Source organism: Gobius niger (assembly GCF_951799975.1).
Source record: "Gobius niger genome assembly, chromosome: 16".
NCBI classification, from domain to species: domain Eukaryota; kingdom Metazoa; phylum Chordata; class Actinopteri; order Gobiiformes; family Gobiidae; genus Gobius; species Gobius niger.
Genome location: NC_136867.1, coordinates 17,647,082 through 17,669,355, shown reverse-complemented (window position 1 = coordinate 17,669,355; position 22,274 = coordinate 17,647,082). Strand labels below are relative to the sequence as shown.

General features: G+C 41.4%; 1 protein-coding gene across 1 annotated transcript; it reads right to left on the bottom strand.

Annotated features, from left to right (window-relative positions):
• Positions 1-319: 319 nt before the first annotated feature.
• On the bottom strand, positions 320-21,178 carry paplna (papilin a, proteoglycan-like sulfated glycoprotein). Its single transcript, XM_079573307.1, has 28 exons — positions 21,017-21,178; positions 19,049-19,111; positions 17,922-18,025; positions 15,586-15,646; positions 15,382-15,484; positions 15,180-15,310; positions 12,702-12,825; positions 12,542-12,622; positions 12,298-12,470; positions 12,101-12,224; positions 11,904-12,030; positions 11,731-11,790; positions 11,170-11,374; positions 10,718-10,897; positions 9,907-10,057; positions 9,752-9,829; positions 8,386-8,584; positions 7,232-7,316; positions 6,036-6,162; positions 5,266-5,734; positions 3,502-3,660; positions 3,017-3,144; positions 2,581-2,635; positions 2,347-2,493; positions 2,010-2,137; positions 1,321-1,429; positions 901-1,076; positions 320-799 (listed from the first exon to the last, which is right to left on the bottom strand). Exons 2-28 carry the CDS (start codon positions 19,103-19,105, stop codon positions 642-644), a joined length of 3,699 nt encoding a protein of 1,232 aa, XP_079429433.1. The 5' UTR covers positions 19,106-19,111; positions 21,017-21,178; the 3' UTR covers positions 320-641.
• Positions 21,179-22,274: the final 1,096 nt, after the last annotated feature.

The following is a 22,274-nucleotide window of genomic DNA, read 5'->3' as shown; positions in this document are numbered from 1 at the left end:
AGACATTTGTGAGAGAATAAAGTCTTGTGTGCATCTAATTATAAAGCATTTACGCCTTGAAAGTTGTGAAATGTGCTTATAAACTCTCTGAAGAATTAGGATATCAGCATTAAGAAAGTAAGGAATGAGATTGGATGACACGTAGTTAAAACATTATCTGAGTCTAGTTTCATTGTTTGTAAACTAAAAAACTGCATTGCAGCGTTTGAAAAATGATTATCATGGATATCATACTTGCAATAAGTCAATATATCAAAATAAAGTTTTTAATACCAAATATATTACAATAATATCATCACCAAGAGACAAACCGAACAGATACAAACGAGGAAAACAATAATCATGTTCTCTAAAAACAGAGAATGTGAAAAAATATAATATCCAGTGAAGTTTTCTGCATCATAGTTCACCACCTTTTATAACATTATGAGGTCAATGATAGGAAAAGTCCCATAATTCCAGTTTCAGTGTTAAACTTAAGCAGTGAATGACCATCTAAAGTTACATTCATAGATTTCTTGTGAGTTAAAAACACAAAAGGATAATGAGTCCATTTGTTGCACTTTGTAAATGTCTCCAAGAGGCTCAGATGTTTTTGTTTCCTTTCTGTGCCATTGTCTCTCCTCTCGTCCTGTCTCTCTCTAGCCAAAACGCTTAAACCTGTCGGTCCGCTGGTGCTTGGTGCAGCTGGCGCAGCAGAAGCTGGAGTAGTACAGGTTGGAGCAGAGTCGGGCGTAAACGATCAGCTGACAGTTGGCCAGCTCCGGTAGGTCCACACAGTCCGGAGGAATATCATTATCTGAGAGAGAGGAGTACAGTTTCATACATAAGATAATAAATCTTTTGGTGCACAATGATCAAGTTCAAAATGTCAGGTAAGTATTTTTCTCCACGCCTCACCCAGTTCGGTCTTCTTGATGACTCGGACCTCGGCAGTGGCGCTCACAGAGTAGATCCCGGTGAAGGCGTTGCAGCTGTAGGTGCCTTCATCTGAGGGCTTCACCCTGTGAAAGACCAGGCTCCCGTCAGACGACACCTGGATGTTACGCCCGTCCGGTCTCACTGGGACACCATTTCTGTTGGATAACAAAAAAACAATTGTGGATGCATAGTAAATCATGATTATTCTATGCTTGAAAGTAGGCTGTGAGTGGTTAGCACTCAGCAAGAAGGGCTGAAGTTTATATATATATGAGAGAGAGAGAGAGAGAGAGAGATGTATATAGATATAGATATAGATATAGATATAGATATAGATATAGATATAGATATAGATATAGATATAGATAGATAGATGCCAAGTGAGTTGGTTGCAGGTACCTGGACCAGCGGATACTGACATTGTCTCCAGACACTACACAGGGCAGAAGAGCTGTGCTGCCTTCAGACACTTCGATGTTGTTTGGAGCTGTAGTGATCCTCAAATCGGCTAAATGGGGGAAGACAAACAATCAACTATACTGTATGTCTTTACTGGCCTCTAGTGGTGACTTGATGGAATAACAACACAAGACAATCAAATCTTTTTTTCCTCATTTAAAATTAGGTAGGTGGGTCAATCTTAAAACTACGGCTCAACTTGGGTTGCCTTAAGCCGCAGATGAGAGACGTACAATATTCACTGTATGTGAAGATGTCATTCTGCATTTTAAAGCTAGTGATCTCAAGAGATCAGCATGGACGTCAGCACTTGCACTAATTAGGACTTGACGGGACAGATGCTGCGATAGGGGATAAACGTTAAGTGTTGATGTTACTTTGTTAACTGGTTTTAAACATAATAAGATCTGGCAACCTAAGAGCCATTCTGCTTTCTGATGAGATAATCATCTTGAGAAACAAAACAACAACCTGTTACATCATGTAAAATGTTTTTGTAGTTTTGAATAATTCAACATTGCAATTGTCATAAGTAAAACCCCAATTTGAACATGTATGCAAAAGCGAAAGTTGTTCCATCGCAGATTGATCATTGACCATGTGAGCGCTCACATTGAATGTGGTCGTACCTTGCACTCTGAGCTGTAACTGCCGCTGCTCGAGCTGCTGTGGGCTGGACACAGTGCAGGTGTAAAGACCAGAGTCCTCAGACCTCAGAGCCCACACAACCAAGGTCCCATCAGAATCCTGAGCGAACCTACAAAAGAGTAGTAACATTGTGAGATTAAATATTCTGTACAAATGGATCAAGGGATGACTAGCATTGCTTCACATTATGTCCTTTTTGTATAAGCTCTCATTTGTACATGCGGTCCCTATCACAGACAAAGGTTTCTTGAGCTGTCATCTGTACTCTGTAGTAGTCTGCACTTGATAATATAGTTTATAATGTACAAAGAGAGTTACCTTGAGTCCGTGAGCGTGCGTCCGTCTTTGGTCCACTGAATGTTGACAGACTGAAGCGCTGAGGGAGGCAGCACAGTGCAGGCCAGTCGAGCAGTTTGTCCTTCTCTCAGCTCCAGCAGAGACGAACCGCTCCGATCAATATTAAACCTATAAGACCAGACACATGCAGAGAGCACTTTCAAGGACATGCAATATCTATTTATGTTTAGCTGTCTGACAGAAGGAGATTCTTACTTTGGGAATGGGCCGTCACTTGGGTGTGAATTGGGATCCACTGGAGCTGTTCCCTCTGAAATAAGTAGCGGCTGTTATTAATTACATAACATTCATTGTAGTACAGTAACTAGACTGTTGAGACATGGCCAGGGGCATTAACGCTAGAGACTGAAACTTGAACTGCTAAATATGGATTCCAAATCGTGTCTGTAGGCGTTATTATCTACAGGGTTGCAATAATAATAAGACATAATAAGAACCCATAAAGATATTGATATTTTGTTGGCAACATCACATCATACAATTTCGTCATTATAATTGCAATACAATTCAATTGTAATAAAGGTTTCAGGCTTAGTTGTGTGTGTAACCAATATTTTACAGTCTTTGGTAGCCCCGGTGTAGTGCCATTTAAATATGCAGGTCATGAACATTGTCTGAGGTGTATTGTTACCATTGACAGACAGGTAAATGTAGCGATGATCTCGTTCTTGCTCTTGGGTCGCTACACACAGGTACCAGCCTTTGTCTGTTTTAATGAGAGGACCGACCAACAACGAGCCATTGGGTTGCTGGTGGTGTCTGTCGAGAGAGAATAGGACAAATTCATAAGCAACAAAATCCTTAAACGGTAGTAGCTAGATAATGTCACGTCCATCTGCTGTTATATTTCGTGATTAAAAAGCTGGGAAGAATTGAGCTTTCTTTTTGTTGGAGTATGTTTTTCCCACTCATAATAACTTTAGTAAATTAACAGGAGAAGACAAGGCCATAGATACTGATAATAACAGGCCTAATCCAGGACTGTGTTGGCCTGAATCTAAACTGAACCTAAGCTTAAAAGTATCTAAAGTAAAAAATGGAGATCCTTAGTACTACCATAAGCAGTGCCACACTATGCGCCACACAGTGACCTCTACTATAAATCCAGTGGCCCACCTGTTAGTGGACACAGGAGTGCCGTCTCTCCTCCACTCCACAGTCACAGTGGATGAGGGCGGGGGGCTGACTCGACAGGGCAGAACCACTGTCTGTCCCACCAGAGCCTCCACTGTGTCCGGGTCTGACTTATCGATGGTCACTCCTCCCAGGGTCAAACTGTGGGAACAGAAGGCTTAACAAAACACATGGAGAGAAATGGATCGATGGAGGAAGAAAGATGTAGGATGGAGAGAAATTTGAAAAATGGAGTCCACCAAAGCAAGTAAAAAGTCCACCCACAGACAGGCTGATGAAAGGGGAAAAGTTGCACAACACCCAAATATGTCACCCACAAACATTTAATGAACCAAAAAATATTGAAAATGACTTATTCTTGACCCATCAGCCTTTAAAACTTTATATCTAAAGAAAATGAAAAATAATAATCATAGAGATAGACATTTCAAAATAAACCTTAGCGATTGTCATTGTCATAAGTCTGTTTCCAAAAGGCAATGGATATAGACTAGACTAGAATAGACAAGATTAAATTGGCACATAGTAACTAAACCCACATAGAAATGAACCCTGGCAAGAGCTGAATGAGACAAACAGTGATCGACAAACACAGACAAAGACATTTAGCGTCACAGCACAACCTTTATTAGTTCACAGACAACAGTGAGGTAAAAACAAGCCCAAAAGACAATGGGTGACACAGTGAAAAGGCGGCAGACAAACAAAATACATCAAAAGACAACCACCAGACAGTGAATGAAGTGTCCCACATGTGATTAAAGATAGGAGTCCGTTTGTGCAGGTTGCCGTGAGGTGAAAAGTCCCTGGTTCCATAACAAAAAGGGTGCAAAGCAAGCGTGAAAGCGTGATTTGTGACGCGACCAGCAAAAGATGCGGTGATTTGGGTGGAGCAAAGGTTTGGATCATAGTAGCAATAGGGCTGCACAACATGGGAAATTCAATGCCAATTAGTCTTTATCTTTAGTCCTTTTGATTTAGGCCAGTGCTTCTCAAATATTTCTCACCAAAATACCACCTCATAAAATATTTGATCTTTCGTGTATTTCCAGGCCAAGATCATGGTCAAATCAGGACTAAACTGAGGCTCTAAAAGAGACCTAAAATTGGACTTATGCAACTATGATCGCTAATTAAAATCAATAGTCTAAAATTGTAGATGACTCTAGGTACCAGAGGTGAACATAACACAGTTTGAGAACCACTGACTTCTATTTGAAGTTACTATTGCAAAATTTAACACAAAGGTAAAAAAAAAAAAAAAAAAAAAGGTTGCTATTGAAAATAGCCTCACAAAAAAACTCCTAAAAGTAACACTTTCATCCTAGTTACACATTGGGCAGCCCGATCTTGCAACACATAAATCATATACAAACAGCAATACACAAGGCATAGTGTAGCAATTATTTCACTTTTAAATCAATACTTTGAACACATTTTGTTCTTTCACTCATATTCACCCTTTGGTAAGACCAAATCAAAATGTTATTTGAACAGGAGGAGCTTGTCTACAGATTTCTGTCTATGGCTGATTGGAGGTTTTAAATATAAACGTGACATTCAGATATCTTTTGCAAAATATCATCACAATAGTCGATCGTTCTCGTGGCAAAAAGCAAGAAATCTTCACCAGCTTAATTATATTGTATAAATATTGTCACGGTGAATAGACATTTTGGCAACATTCACCTCTTTCCTTCATTCAGAAGATGTTAAACTTCACTTCCCATGATCCTCTGCTCTTACCTGGCTGCTGGGCCAGTGTGTGCCGCGGCCGGGGCAGTGGCGGCTTCGGTGTGGCGTGACCTCACCGCGGTCCTGGCTCTGTGGGCGTGCGTGGCCGCGTTTGTCCCGTACCTACCCGCGGGGGCCGCTCCACTCTGCACAGTGAACACCCGGCCCATGCTGCGATCGCGGGCCCCTGCGGCGCTACTGCCCGATCCCCCCGAAGCGGGACGTCCGGCTGTGGGGGTGCTTTCCCTGGAGGGTGTCGCTTCCCTGGGGGTCGTGACCGCAGCGGGGTCTTGTTGGCTGGGAGCAGGGGTCGGGCAAGCTCTCTGGCATTCGGCGCGGGTCATGAAGTTGTTGCTGTTTCCGTGGCAACTTCCGAACCAGAAGTGGACGCATTTGTTGGAGAGGACGTCGAAATGGTACCGGGGGATCCATCTACTGCAGGAGCCGGCGGCACGGGGCAGGGAGCAGATAGAGCGCTCGACTAAAAAAGACGGAAAGAGTAAAGGGTAGACTGAGCTGCAGAGAAGCTTAGTGCCTAAATATGTTTAAAATATTACAGTAAAATATTATACAACTATTCTCAAAAACTCTGGCAACATCTAGCATTTGAAACCCACAAATTAACTAACAGTATTTAGCTAAATCAAATATAATTATCAATACAAGAAATAAAGGGACTAAAAGACAGATCACTAAAACAGGCAAATTTATTACTATTTATTACATATTTTGGTATGAGATTTTAATATTTTTCCATTTATTTTGAAATCAGTGTGACTTACTGTGTCTGGGTGGGTCGGGGCATCCCTCTCCATTTGGTCCAGCTGCGATTGAAGTGCGGTCAAAGCAGCACCCATAGGTGGTCAGTCGACACTGTCTGGCATTTTCAGTGGGGAGAGAGGACGCCACCTGGTGAGAGGAGCAAGCAATGACCCCGTTATTTCCTACTATTGCTAAGATAGCTGTTAAAAATAATATTACAAAAGGCTGTGTGCAGAGAGGAGGCATTACTAAAATAAATTGTACTGATCAGACTGTATTACATATTATTGTCACTGGTTGTTATTATGTTTAGACAGGGGCAGGGCCTATTCTATCTTTTGAATACTGCAGGTTAAAGGGATATTTCAGGATTTTTGACATAGGGCAAATTTCCTAGTTATCCAGAGTGTTGTAGATTTCTGGAGATATATAAATATATATATTTATTCATGCTGTCCTTATATTTGAAGAGTTTAGTGGTGCTAGGCTAGTGCTAGGCCAATGCATGTCGATGGTAACAAGTAGCCTGGATTAAAAACAGTCTGACCCAAGCACAATGCATCTGAGGCAATTCACTTATAACACCAGACTACCGATATCTTTCTGTGTTGACTGAATTACTTTTTAAATAGCAGCATCAGCTTCCTGGTTGTAAGCTACACAGCGGCGGAATGATCTGCTAGGTTACCGGATCTACAGTAGTTTGTTTGCCTGCGGCCGGCATTACTACACATGGAATTCACAAAGGATATGGCAACGTTTGGAGGACTACCCGATGATTTTTGAAGAGGTTATTAATGCTACTAGTTACCATAGACATGCGCTAGCCTAGCACCAAAAATCAACAAAACTCTAGATAAGTTGGAAATGAGGCCCTATGTCAAAAATCCAGAAATATCCCTTTAATGGGGTCTGGACAGTAACCCTTCATTGGGTCAGGACAGGAAGAGTAGGAGTAGGGCTGACCACTCTCGCGCTCTACAGTGTGTCTGCTACACACAAAAAAGCCGTCAATTATCTTCCAAATTGGGAATGACTGCGAGATATGTAGAAACACCATGTACTAAGACAGACCAAACATTGTTCGAGTCTAAAATAGTATGCTTGTATGTTCTGGTTTCCTAAAGTGCAGACGACTCCCACACATGTCCCTGGATCTGGTTGCTAAATGTTTCCTGTGGCTTGGTAACAGCTGACTTCTGTATGTTTTTCTTACAGTGGGCGTCGGGGCCGCATACTCGGAGCAGCCCTCACTGTTCGGGCCCAAAGCGGTCGTCACACCGTCCTGGCAGCATCCGTAACTGCAACACGAGAAAGAAAAACACAGTGAGTGAGTGGTGCTCGGAGGGGCCGATGGAGCAGACTGGTTGCCTCGCTTCTGTCAGTCTAGCCCAAGGCAGCTGTGGCTACAACTGTAACTTACCACCTCCGAGTATGGAGTGAATGAATAATGCAATGTAAAGCGTCTTTGAGTGTCCAGAAAAGTGCTGTATAAAACCGATGCATTATAAAAACAAGGCTATGGAAGAAATAAGAAAACTAGGAAAATCATGACTAAAACTGGAACTCATTTTTAAGTTTTTGTTGCTGTTAGTAAAACATGGCAAAATGTCATTCAGACTGAAAGAGTAATTTTGCGATATATGGCAAAATAATATGGCATATTTTTTCCAGAAGATGCTATGAAAGCCAATCATATTCTGATAATTGATGTGCCAAGATCGATTCCCGCAATCAAGATATATAAAGACGTGAATTTTCAGAACCTCAGCTTACAGTTACAATAACTGTTTCTTTTACAATAAACATTGTCTATAGAGTAACACAAGCTAAAACTATATAAAAAAGTAGAGAGAAGAGGTACATCCAACACAATACGAGCGATCGCGATGTCGTCACATCCATTGGCCGTGGTAGGCATTTTACATTTTCATATTTGATAAACATTTTATTAAAATCCTATAATCAGCAAAAACAATGTCCATAAACAGTGCATTGCTTCTCTTGCGCTGTAACAGATCTATCATTTTATAAAACCGAGTTAGAGGCCTGGATGCATCAGCTGTTGCCTTCCATTCACCAAAACATCCGGCGAAAATTGTGGAAGTAAACAATAACAGCGATCGCTCGTATGCAGTGTCTCTCTCAGCTCTGCCTGAAGTGCATGGTTGAACTGAAATAGTTGTTATGGTCTGCAGAGGCTGTGGTCTCATATTTTTAAGAGCGATGTGTAAAACTAACAATATACATTTGTGGTAGGCCTACAACCCCGCACCCCCTGGTCAGAATGGTCACTTGATCATAAATGTGAAGACTAAACATAAACTCAACACTTGGAGCATAACCACATAGTAATCGCAGGCTCTGTACCTGGTCTGGACACAGGACGGCAGGGCAGGGGTTGAGGTTTGGATCTGTGGGCAGCCCAGGCCCTGTGGCCCGCCGGCGGAGGTGCGGCCGTCGGGACAGCAGCCGTAACGTGATTGGCTGCAGTGGATGGCGGGGGCGTTGCTATGAGGGTCTTCTACTGCGTTGGTCCGGGATGTGTCCACGGGGTCTGTACGGCGAGCTACGAGACCAAATAAAACGTTTGATTACATGTTAGAGATGCAGCGTTTAGGACTTTTCACTCAAAATAACTTTACTGATGCAAAATGGAGCGTTACTGCCAGATGTAATGTGCAGAGGCAAAACATAGGCTCTACATTTATTTTCAGGACTCAATTACATGTTACTGAAATCCTCCTTCTTTATATAAGTGTAACCTCTGCACCCAGGTAAGAAAAAGCTCCAGATTAGGACCTAGTAAACCAGAAGGCACACTGAATTAAACTGTCACCAAACCGATACCGAGTATGTATTTTTCTAAATAACAGCCTATCGATGGAAGCACCAGTGTTGACTGCATGGCGGCTAATGCAGCTTAAAAACTGTGGAGGCTCTGCAAGATCTAAAACCAATAATCACAGAGAACGAAAAGGCTCTTTTACAGGCCTTGCTGTTGTTTTAATTGGTTTAGTAAATGAGAAAAGGGTTAAGTCTATTTTAAAGGAGTCTGATTCTAGCATACTCACTGTTTTTTTTAACCTCTTTTTTTAACCCTACTTATCCACTACTGGTTGTACATATACACAAACAATGTGATTATGTATGTACTTGGAAAACCCCTGTTTAAATAGATGATCCCATGTGGCTCCAGTAAGTATTGTGGCATGCTGGATATATCCAATGGAAGGAAAGGTAAACGCTAAAAATTGCTTAAGTAAATTCAGTTTTTTGTTCAAATTAATTGTAGCATTATCGCGATATTACCTCGAGCAAACTCATAACATCGAGAGTCACAAACAAAACAAAACAACACAAACAAAGCGAACTTGCCAGAAACACTGCAGTCAAAGCTGTAACACACTTCAGTGGTTAGAAAGCATTTTAATCAGGCTGACAGTGGCAGTGGAGCCCAGAAAACACGGAGGATAATTAGAGCCGGGACAAGAGGAGGAGGGGCGGCTCAGAGGGACAAAGTGACAGGTTTATGTAACAAAATGTCCCCTAATTAGAAAGCTAGTGACCAGTAATGTTTTGTGAAAAATTACCGTAGTCTACAGATAATGATTTAAAATATAACCAGTGGAGACAAATACGATAAACAAATTATATTATCCTTGTCATACCATGCAAAATGACTAAAGCTAAAACTATCTATACATCTAAGGAATTCCTGTTTAGGATGGCGCACCTGTTGTGTCTGGGACATAGGGCTGGAAGCCGGTCTGGGAGCTGTCATGTCCACGTGGGTCCTGAATACTGGGGACACCTGCAGGATATACAAATACAATACAGTATGCTCAGGTTTTAAATGCACATAGGTCTGCCGTGAGTGTTGGCACTGACTCTGCGGGCTGTAGCAGGGCTGGGTGTTGCAGCGCTCCATAGTGGAGGGTTTGGGCTGCGTGCTGCACTGGTCCGCAGGGTACAGGTGTCTCTCTCTGTCCGAGCATGTCGCCTGTCGCTCACGAGACCCAGAGCCACAACTTCTCGAGCACTGAATGGGAGAACAATGAACATTTTACTAACCTTCTTTGACAAAAAAGTTTTTAAAAAGTACTGTATTTTCTGGACTACAGGTCGCTCCAGAGTATAAGTCGCACCAGCTAAAAAATGCATAATGAAGAAGAAGAAAACATATATAAGTTGCTTTGGAGTATAAGTCGCACCAGCCTTGGCAGCTACCTGGGCACGGAGGCGGAATTGCACCGTTGACAAGCCTCTCCCGGCAGCACATTGTTCAAGCACCCATTTGCAAACTCGTTCCTCTAGCTGTGGCCATCTAGCTTTTAGCCCACAATTAGCTTTTTTTGTTTTCTTCATTCCAGTTAGAGTAACCTCCAGTTTTCACCAGTCCCTCACAAGCTTCTGGCTCCCTCAAAACCTAACTGTTTTTAAATTTTCAGTGGTATAGTAAGTGAAAAAACAAATGTGAAATGATATATTTTGATATATAAGTCACACCTGCGTATAAGTCGCACCCCCAGCCAAACTGTGAAAAAAAGTGTGACTTATAGTCCAGAAAATACGCTATGTGTAAAGTCCTCTCATTTATTTCTTGCATGCAGTAAAGTTACAGCAAGAGCTCCTCACAAAGCCTACACAATACCCGCATACATTTTCATTGTGATGTGTAGTTGCTAAGTCATGCCCTTACCAGACCCCAGGGTGTGACATGCCAGCTGAGCTCTCTGGGACAGGGCGATGCTGCCTGACAGGCTCTGATGGAGGGCGGCCGTGGCACAGCGGCACAGGCCGTCTCCTCCAGCCTCATGCCCCCAGACCCCACACAGTTCACGTCCCGGGTCTGCTCTCCGGAGCCACAGGTCGCGGAACACTGGAGACGTAAAGGGGAGCACAGTTTAGTCTACAGTGTGAAGGGAAGGCGTGGGACATGGTTTAGTGCCTATAGTTGTAATAATAATCGAACCTCGAGGCTGGATGATTATTTATGTAAAGCTAGACTGGGCTGACTTGTCTATATTACCCAAAAAACTGGACTGAAGTTGTACAAAAAGTTCATTAAACCTTTTGAATTGAACTTAAAATAAATTCAAATGTTATTAAAAATTCTTCGATGTAGAAAACTCAGCATCTCAGCTCTCTTACCGGGCTCCACCTGCTGGCGCGGTACTGGGCGCACTGGTGCATGTTGCAGGTCTGCATGGTGGGGGGCGCCTCCGAGTAGGCCGCGCACACAGCGTCCTCCACCACACGGGGCCCGGATGCATCATGGGTAATACACTGCACAGTACGAACCTGGGAGCCCCCTCCGCAGGTGACAGAGCAGGCGTTCCACTCACCAGTCTTCCAGCTGTGAGTTATGGGACAGTAGAGACGGGACAGGATGAGAGTTAAGCCTAAATTACATTACAAGCTAAAAAACAAATCAATAATCAATGGTAAAAGAAAGTGCTCAAGTTGTTTCACAAGAAAGTATGTAACGCCTCTACAACTAGAACACAACGGTGAAACATACAGAGAGTACATCATTTACAACCAGTGATTAAAATGTAGCTACATGAATTTAGCTGGTGAACTATTTGGTGAAAACTATGACTAATGTGATTGTTTACTTCAGTGATTCTTAGAAATTTATAGAAATCTACAAGATTATTTTATTGTACTGCTACTATAGTCTTTACTAGGTCTACCTTACTATACAGTTACCTGAATATAAGTGCTCTGGGTTTCTTTGTCCACAACTTTGGTGGATAGAGGTAGGCCATCCTTTTTTAACAATCATAAAGCAACAATATAACAAAATCTGAATCTGCTGCAGAAGATCACACATGCATATGTACTCTATCTATCTAACAATCTACGTTTTTTTAATGTCCTACCTGTGGACCTGTGGGCACTCCTGTGGGTTGCAGGTTCTGTTGCTCTGTGGTCGGGGCAGAGAGGCACAGAGGTAGTCTGGATACGCCTCATGATCAATGGTGCAGAAAACCAAACGGCTCTGGTATCCTGGAAGAGACACAAAATTAAAGAAATACTAAATACATACAGCATTGTACACTTGGAGAAGTTGTCCTACCTGATCCACACTCTTTGCTGCAGGCCGACCAGGATCCAAAGCTCCAGTAGTATCCCTGAGTGGAGCGTCCTTTGGGGAGATAAAACTCGTAATCTACTCCCTGGTTTGGCTCTTGGCTGATCAACTAGGGAGACAGCAAAAATTAAAAAAAATTCCAACAATTTCATTACATAATACACAAATGTTAAAGTACTGACCTCTACCACCAGAGGCTCAGTGGTGGGTCCACGGCCAATGATAGTTTCTGGGACATTGTCGCCCTCAGCCCCTCGCTGGTAGTACAGGACGGTCCCAGCGATTGGTGTGGCTCTGGAGAACTCGATGACCCAGTGACCATTAAGGTAGTATTCACCCCTCAGATTCTTAATAGCTGCACAAAGACGTTTTCCTTATAAATGCATAGTTTTAGGTTTGTAAAAAGAGATTGCTTTCAAAACTCACAGAGGTAGTTGCGAGTGGCCACAGATTCTCTAATGCTAATTGTAGTCGCACCAACAGGGATAATGAACATCTGGTTGTAGCCTTGACAAATAGGAAAGGAAAAAAAAGTGTAACTATCGAATAGCATGTGTGTTTTCCATTGATGCTTAAAAGGACAAACCATTGGGCAGATCCCGTACGGAGAAGGTGTTTTTGACCTGGCGACAGGTTTGGCCGTTGCCCCCACACTGCAGGCAAGGGTCCTCCTGCTGAGCAGACTCCAGCATGTTGTCACAACCAAGACGCTGAAAGAAGAATCGAATTAGTAAGATTAGTGTGGTAAGATTGAATGGAATAGGTCAAAAATAATACATATTGCACAATGACAGAAAAAGATAAACAAGCAGTGAAAATAAAAATGCCCAGTCACAGAATTGCACATCTGCAGGCCAAACCAAAAAGACTGGATTTAATGTTGTGGAAACCAAAGTGTCTGGGAACCTACCAACTACAAAACCAGAAAACAAAATACTGGACAGAAAGTGAGTCATTTAAATCTATATTAGGACCGGTAGATCTGAGCAACTGCTGTGAGCACAACCGTGGAGAGGACACAGGTTACAGTAACAATCAGCGGAGACCGTAATGAGAGGAGAAGAGGTGTTGACATCGACAAATTATTCTGAGATTCCACTGTTCAGCTCCTGTTAGAGGTGCACTACTCTTTAGGGGCTCCAATGTATATAGTACGTCTGACTCTCAGCCCAATCCACGAGCAATCTCTCACAGACACGCTGTAGATTCTTCTATCAAAGTAGTGCAACTGTTCTCTCTTCCACATATACCTTTAATCTTATATTAGAAGTAATTCATTCAATATTATGAAGACCAAGACAGGTAATTTCTTTGTCTATTCTTATTTTGTCTATTCTTATTTTAAAGAATAAATGTTTTCACCATGTTCTTACTTTTCTATAATATTTGCACAATCTAAGTCAACATAGCAAACATGGAAAATGCAAACCCTAAAAGATGCTGCTCTAAAGTCGTCGTGTGATCCATGAAAGTCGTAAAGTGAGGTGTCGTTGAAGGATTTACTCATTTTGAAACATGCACTTATCCAGTTTACTCCGCTCTTGTTTCCCTCCGGAGCCTCACAAACACAGCATGACTCCAAAGTTATTAGACAATAAACGTGTGTAAAAACAGGGGGTGTTTCTACAGGGAGGTATGAAGAGGACAAGTTCAGACTGAAGGTTATGGCATACACACACTATAGGTGGGTTCCAATAAAATGTGGTTTATTTGCATTTTGGAGTTTTGCAATAGAAAGACAATAAAAGGAAATTCCATATTTTATGTTTAGAAGTTGCTCGAGGTCTCACTCTTGCTTTAAAGTGTCAAAGCCTTAAGGGGAACAATATGTAAAGCATCTTAACACATTCACAGACTATGCCCCAAAAGCAGATTGCATGGATCATTTTTAGCTTATACTAAAAAAAAACGAATAGAACATATATACAGTATAAATACTTATGTTTATCCCATTTAATATCCTTTTTGAGGGTTGGTAATTGTTTGGGTAAAGCAGCAACTAAAAATCTCTTAACCCCTTAACCCTTACTTTAACCAAGCACATTTTCTCCAGTTTTACGCAAATCTAAAAGCTTCTTGACTGGAGCTTGCAGCCTATAGGCCAGTTTAAAGCAGTACTAAGTAACTTGTTTACCTTAATAAATCCTTTTCGTAGTCCCTCTGGGGGTAACATAAGTGTTAGTGGGATCTTTCTCTGGCCAGAAAACCACCCTTGCAACTTTGCTGCCACCGGGTAGGAACCACAAATACGCACTAATGGAATCACGAAGAAGAAGCTAACAGGCTAACAGGCAAAGCTAACTGCGGGCTAGCAACACTTAAACAGTATTTACAGCCAAGTTTGAGTGAAAAAAATCATCTCCATTGTGTAATTGGATGTACAATATCCCTCTCTCCCTTTGTGTTTTCTGTCAGCCTAGTATGTACTCTCACGGACAATTAATGAGTAAAAAAACGCAACATGGTATGATACCTGCAGTGGCGCTTTTGGCCTTTAGGGGCATGAGATTAGAACTGCTTTAACACCGCAGTTGAAAGCCAAGACCTACAAAACTCATATAAACTTCTTCCATTTTTGCCACGTTTTCATACATTTTTTCGTCAAGTTTTTATTTGGGTTTTCAATTCTGTTTTCGAGCGTTTTGGCCTTTTTTCCCCCTGTAATGTAACTGTGATCAAGCCACAAAAACGTGACCAAAACATGTCAAAAAAGCAACAAAAACATGATGAAAACACAACCGAAAATGATGAAAACGTGGCAATCCTTACGAGGAAGAAGTTTAGATGAGTTTTGTAGATCTTAGCTTTCAAATATGGATGAGAGCTCTAGTCGAGAAGCTTTTAGACTTGGTTAAAGTCAAACTGGAGAAAATGTGCTTGGTTAAGGCGGGGGTTAAGAGGTTAAATAGCATTACTATTAGTATTATTTTCTTACTTTTACCTGTATAATTATTCTATTTCTTACATAACTGCCTCAAACTGCTTGGACCACTTCAAGAGCTTTATGTTTTTCATGTCTGCTGATGATTTCTATGATGATAATTTCCCTTTAGTGCGTTCTTACCTTGCAGACGCCGCCCACACAGACGTCATTGCGCCCCGGGTGGCAGGGCGTCCCGTCCACGACTGAACTGCGGTGGCGGTAGTAAAAGTTTTCTCCTCGAGGCATGCAGTTCAGCTCACACGGGTTCTCCGCTGTTATACAAAAGAGCATTCATGAACCCATATTCCATTAAAGTTATGTGTATTTTTATCTAGAGACACACCTCCATAATAAGGCAGCCACTTGTAACGTTTGCCCTGGAAGTCTGTGCCATCGAACTTAGAACACTGCTCCTCACGGAAATCCCTGGCGCCCTCAGGACAGTCCTGAGTCGATCGAAGAGTAAATAGAAAACGTACATGATAAAGCAGGCACAAAGCAGATATAGTTTAGTACTTGATCATTATTGTGTGATATCTTTATCTACCTGAATGTTGCAGGAGCGATACGACTTCTCTGGTCCTACACAGTTGTGCCCTCCATCAGTCCTAGATGTGAAGAAGGAAAAGTTAGTTGTCGCTTCACTTGTACCACCCAATTTATAGCTATTTTAGACCCTTTTTGAGACCCGGTTTAGTCCCGATTTGAGCTCAATCAAGTTTGAGAACTACTGCTCATGTTCATGCTCTTCCTGCTCTTCCAGATAATCACCATTTAGGAAAGGTTTGTAGATGTTTTAACCTCTTAACCTCCGCCTGAGCTGAGCACGTTTTCCCCCTATCGGCTTTTCCCAAATCTAAAAGCACCTTGAAAAAAAAGCATCGAAATAGCGACAAAAAGTTGTTTCTTTTTTTTTTTTTTTTTTTTTACAAATAATGTATATATATATATTTTTAAATACATAAAAATACAAAAAAATGAGCAACACAAATGCAAAAAAAATTACAAAGAAATTACAAAAAAAATACAAATTACAAAAACATTACAAACAGTGACGACAGCGTGACAAAAAATAGACAAAGAAAAAAGATTACAATTAAATTACAAAAAAAGGCAATAAAAAGAATATGACGAAAAAGCGTGGCGAGGAAAAATCTTAGATCAGTGTTGTCGGTATTAGCTTTCAAATGAAGCATGACACTGTTGCTCTGAGCTGCAGTTGAGAAGAACTAGAGAAAATGCACCTGGTTAAGGCGGGGTTCACAGGTTAAACAAATGATGGAAAAACAATTGATAAAAGAAGTGGTACACAGTTATCATACATCTACTGTGCACTTCCTGAGAAAAGAAAGAGTATCTTAATAATCCATGTGTCAGTGTTTTGTTAAATCAAGATCTAATGTCTTCACTTCAAAGTTCAGACGGTTTAACACGTGTTAAACCATCCATGAAAGTAAAGATTAGCCAAAGCTGGGTGCTCCCTTTGACACTGTCTGTAGCCTGCAGCCCCTGCCCTAAAGGTCTAACTCTTACACAAACAACAGCTCATGCAGCAGTGAGACAGTGTTGCGTGTTGCCGCCTTTCCTTTCCGCCTTCTCGAACACTCACGGTTCAGTCACCTCCCAAAGTACCTGCCTTTAAGCCCCAAAAACATAACACGCTCTCGTCAAAACGCCAAAAGTCAATTACGAGACATGTCCGTACAGATGCAGATGTCTCCTTGGACTTTTCTAGAGAAATTAATCAGGTGAGTTTGCTGGATGAATGTTAGGTAATAGTTTTCAGTGTATATTAAGTATTGTTTTTAAGAAAAACTATTGCAATAAACTGGAAATTCCCTCAAATACATACAATTATGCAATGACACCACATCAGTCTGATTATAGTAGTTTGAGGCGTGATTCAGACAAGATATAACAGCGCTTATTTGGAGCAAAATGCAAGAGGGCAGGACACTGTTTACCATCTTTGAGCTGAAGGGACTGACTCAGCAACACGCCACCAGGAGTCTGGCGCACACTGGACCAGAGATGGAGCCACAATTACATCTTGGTGTAGTATTTTGCAAACAGTATCTATTTAAACATGCTTCTTCTTCTTACACAAGCTTGCCCCTCATAGTTTGAAATATGACGGTGTTTAAGCAAAAAAAAACATGCTCGTCAGACAGTTGTTCGGACATGATACAGATATTTCATTACATGCTTTGCCCGGTGGTTACATGTCTTTTAGAAATAAATCAACTTTGTTTTCATTAAATTGGAGCACGTACTGTATTACCTCAAAACTTTGACCTCGGATAACCTTTATTCCTGTAAACGAAATGTTCAGGATGTAGCAGAAGCCCTTGAGAAAATAAAAACAGATCTCTTCTGTACGTAAACACCTGAAGAGGTTATGTCCTGGTTCTGCTCATGCTTCAGCCTGGTCTTTCATATCATTCAGTTGAGCCAAACGTGCCAAATATTTCCATCCAAACCTCAGCCAAATGGCAACACCCAAAAAGTCCTTTTCATGTTGAAATAGTTGACTCCCTAAAACATAGGAGTCAAGGCATGCAGTTTTGCTAATCAGCTGCTGCCAGTTTCATCCAGAAAAGGTCCAAATCTATGTTCAACTCTTGATATTATAATTGATTAAAAAGCATCAGTTTAAATATGATGGTGATCTCTAACAGAAAGTGCCCTGTTTTCAGTTCTCCTTTTTGCCAAACAAATAGCAATTTCAGTTTTAATTCAAATAAATGTCAACGCATGATAGAGAAAGGCGCAGAAAACACTAAAATGTGTTGAAATAGATGCTGATTGGCAATTATTGTTAAGAAAACTACATTACATATACACGTGGTCATGTCTAAATGATACAGTGTGTGTGATCCAAACCTGTGAGTGATGCAGCGTCTGGTCCTCATAGTGACTCCAGAGCCACAGGTGCGACTGCAATCTCCGAACGGGCCCCAGGCGTCCCATGAGTCTCCACCAGGACCCTGCGCATGAGAGCAGACTGGTTTAAAATGGGCATTTAAATGAAAGGAAGTTGGTCAAACGGGTCATATTGTCATCATACACTTTGAGAACCACTGCTTTAGAGGATTGAACCACAGGAAATGCCATATATAAAAATTATATTGAAGTGGGAAGGATCTACACAGACAACACCACACAACTAGAGCTGTCACGATAAATACTATATTGACTTATCATTAAATTAAAAAAACGATAAACGATACATTTTTGGGCTCGATATTTATCGTCTGTACATTTATTAGCATTTCCCCCCATTCTTTCTTTGCAAAACTTTGATTTTTCACTGAAGCAAATTGAGTTTCAATATATTTCATGTTTATTGCAGCTTGTGTGGTATTTTAGGATATGATGATGCACTTAAACTAGTAAACTATGGTCTACTGTCATTTTTGTGCCTGAGAGTTGGCAGTGTCTAGTATCGTTAGACTCAATAATATCATTTATCGCAATACTTTCCTGCCTCAATGTATCGAACTTCAAATTTGTTATCGTGACAGGCCGACATACAACCCCTTCAAAAGCTAGAAAATAGACAAACAGGGAACAACCCGTGGAGGAACATACAGTTGACCGAGTGGACAAGCTCATAAATACCAAACTAATAACATTTCAGTGAGATGCCAGTGGACAGAGTGGCTCAGTCGGTAGAGCTGCCATCTCACTGAAAGGTCAGCCCCATGTCATGATTAGTTGGTATGAATGGTTATGAAATGTCCCCGTTAGTCGCCATCAAGGCTCCTGTTGCTACATAAGAAACTTACCATCACTTACCAAACTTACCATCACTCAGCGAACTTGAAGGTGCTTGTCATGCTTGTAATGCATAATATTAATCAAAGCTGAGCTAAATGAAGATGAACATGCTCACACTAAACTGCACACTTGGCGACAGATGATTTCCTGTTGCTACTATAAAAGGATCAGCCCAAAGTGAGAGAAGAAGGCTATAGTGTTTCACGTGTTTGTGTTGTGTGTAAATTCACCGAGTGCACTGGAGCCAGGAGCAGCTGTAGAGCCACCAAAGGCAGGAGCGTCTTCATTGTTCCCTGGAAGAGAAGAGCCAGACATCCAGAGTTAGTCACTGTGACTAACGATGGGGCAAGACGCGCAGCAACCTTTTTTTCACAAACAAGCTCGGGCAACTACAGAGAGGAAGCCGTCATGGATGTTTGACAGAGACCACCATTCACCGGAGGGTCCCCGGGGTTCACAAAAGCTACGCTTGACTTCTGAACTCCACAACACAATGCGACGCAAATGATCAAGACGTAACAGGATTTGGCAGGGAGACCATGATCTTGCTTTAAGTGCTTCCACAAGTGCTGCCAAGTGCATAAATCTGTTCAATCGGAGGATGTAGGAGTGATTTAGGAGCAGATTTAAAATGTGTAAGGATTGTAAAACTGAACATTTGCTAGTGGTCTGTGGTTTTGGGTCGAAGCCACCACCACCACCAGCACCAGTTGCTCCTCTACATAAGCAAAGCAAGGCAGAAGGGAATGATGTTATGGTGCCGAAAATACTTTACAATTTGAAGATGAGGTAAATGTATTTCACAAATTAGCTCACTAAACAATCGGTAAGGGCTTGGGGATTGCTGGTCTAGGTTAATTTACTTCAAAATAATGTACAAGCAATCGCATTCAACATGAAAATAGACAAATCCAAATGAAAGCTTTTAGAATCCACTTGTCGCATAAAGAGCCTCTCTCCTGTTCATGTGAGATAAAAACATAAACCATCAGCCCAGAGTGTTGCACTGCATACTAAGACTAAACAACTGCCATATCTCAGTGCATAAGACCAAGAATGCATCACAGCACAACTATTATATCAAATCCTACTTGCTGCTTCCATAATTAGACATACAATTTCTATAATAAAGATATGAGAACTGGCAAATACTGAAAATGATCAATCATACTATTTATATGTGGTCATAATGGTTGGCACAATAGTATGGCTGAGCAATAGGGACACTAGGGGGTCACTATACGCCTGCAGAATGGGAATCTAGAAATAATGACAAATTGATGTGGAATTGGCCATCCCCAAGAAACACAAGAAATAGAAACAACAAAAACTGAAAGGGAAACTGTATAGTGGAATATTCCAGTAAACGGTTTCAGTTTTTGTGGAGGATTAGTGTTATAGTGGAAATGCGTCATGCACATAAGAGTACAGAATAAAATACTCAATACAAAAAATCACATTGACTCGAAGCAAAAGGCAGGAGCATCATCAGGCAAGGGATACCACTTAACCCTATAGTTAGGTCGGTCATTGGGCCATAGTGAACCTGTGAAATTCATCGCCGGATCTTGTGCACAATGTTTTTCTTCCGGCCTCAGGTGATTACATTCATTTCATTCACTTCGATTAACAATTACCAGTCATTCTGCAGAGAGCGTGCACAATCTTGTACGAGCCGTGCCTGATAGTGAGCACATTCAGCCCTGAGTCATTCATTTGGCAGGACGTAGTAATAAGAAATAACCTGTCCTCAGGGGCTTGGAGACTTTAGGTGTCTCTGAAAAAGCTATAATGTGTTTTTTAAAAGATAGGTTGTCTGCAAGTATAAAGCATCGATAACTGCTTAACTCTGCTACAGTATAAAGAATATTCCAGTCTATTCCATTCACTTGCCTATACTACTTTCGATCAACTTTTGGCTACAAATGTAAACATTGTATTCAAACACTTAATTAAACTGATAGTGACATTCTAGCAAAGACAGTATTATTTACCTTGTCATTTTTTGCTAAAACAAACCAAATCTCATTAAAAAAAAAAAAAAAACCTTTGCTCGTGCTGAATCTTGCTCAAGTCATGTTTGGCCAATGATTTCCCTACAGCAAGAAAATAAAATGGAAAAAGGCCTATTCTTGTCCAAATCTACACGTGTAATTGAAATGGCAAAAACAATTCAAAAATGAACAGAACTTGCTCACCTTGTGCTGTAGTGGTTTTTTGTTGGATGCGGTCAGGCTGCCGCTGCGTAATGACACTTCTGTGTGAGCGCAGCCGCGTTGTGTCCCGAGAGTGTGGGGTCTGTCAAGTGAAATAACTCTCCGCTGAAGCTTGTCCAGTATTTATACACCGTAGGTTTCTGAATGGACTTCTGTTTCGTCCGTGCGTCTTTCTGTCCCGGATCCAAACGGAAACAGGGGCACGAGGGAGAGAGAGAGAGAGAGAGAGGGGGTGAGAGAGAGAGAGAGAGAGAGAGAGAGAGAGAGAGAGAGAGAGAGAGAGAAAGTCTCGACTCTCGAGGGACGCAGCCTCCCCCGCGCGTCATCACTGCGCTTTTTAACCCGCGCGCGTAATGCCCAATCACGGACCCCCCCCCCCCCCCTCTCTGTGTTTTTGGATCTGTTTACACGTAGCCTGTCATTAGATATAGTAAAAATAACAGTTAATCACCGTGTTCGTTTGTTGTAGGCTCGACATAAGCATTTCTTTGATGACTTATGGAGGAACTTTATATTACCAGTAACTTAACCAAAGTCCTTATTATGGCGCTCTCCCACTCAGCGTGTGTAATGCCAGGGTAACCATTCAAAAAGCACCCATCAAAGCCTCTGATCCCGTGGAAAGGCAAGGCTGTGATTTGAGGCTGGTAATCGGTGCCAAATGTTTAGACTGTCACAAACTGTTGGCTGATCGTGAATGAATGGAGGATTATGAAGATACAGCATGAGCAGGACCACTCACATCTTGCCTCAGCCCGTGTTTGTGAAGGATGATGTCTTGCTTAGACAAAAGAAAAAAAGGATGAAGAACAACAGCCTTGTCCGAGAAAATGCAGGTTATTCCAAATGATCCATAATTAATATTGAATGTTACCAGTTTGGTAAGAACTGCAGTATGTGTCTTTGGAGACCATTTAATCCAAATCTGAAAGCTTCTTGAAAAAAGTGTCACAATAGCAGCAAAATGAGACAAAAGCAAGGATGAAAATGCACCAAAAGAGAGACAAAAATGCGAAGAAAAAGCAATGGAAAAAGTGACAAAAAAGTGACGGAAACACAACAAAAAAGAGCAACAGAAAAGTGACAAAAAAGTGATGAACAAGTGACAAAAGTGATGAAAAAGTGACAAAAAAGTGACAAAAGCAATGAAACTATGTCTAAAAGTGACAAAAAAGTGACAAAAAGCAATGAAAATATGTCGAAAATGTGATGGGAAAAAAGCAATTTAAACAATTTAAAA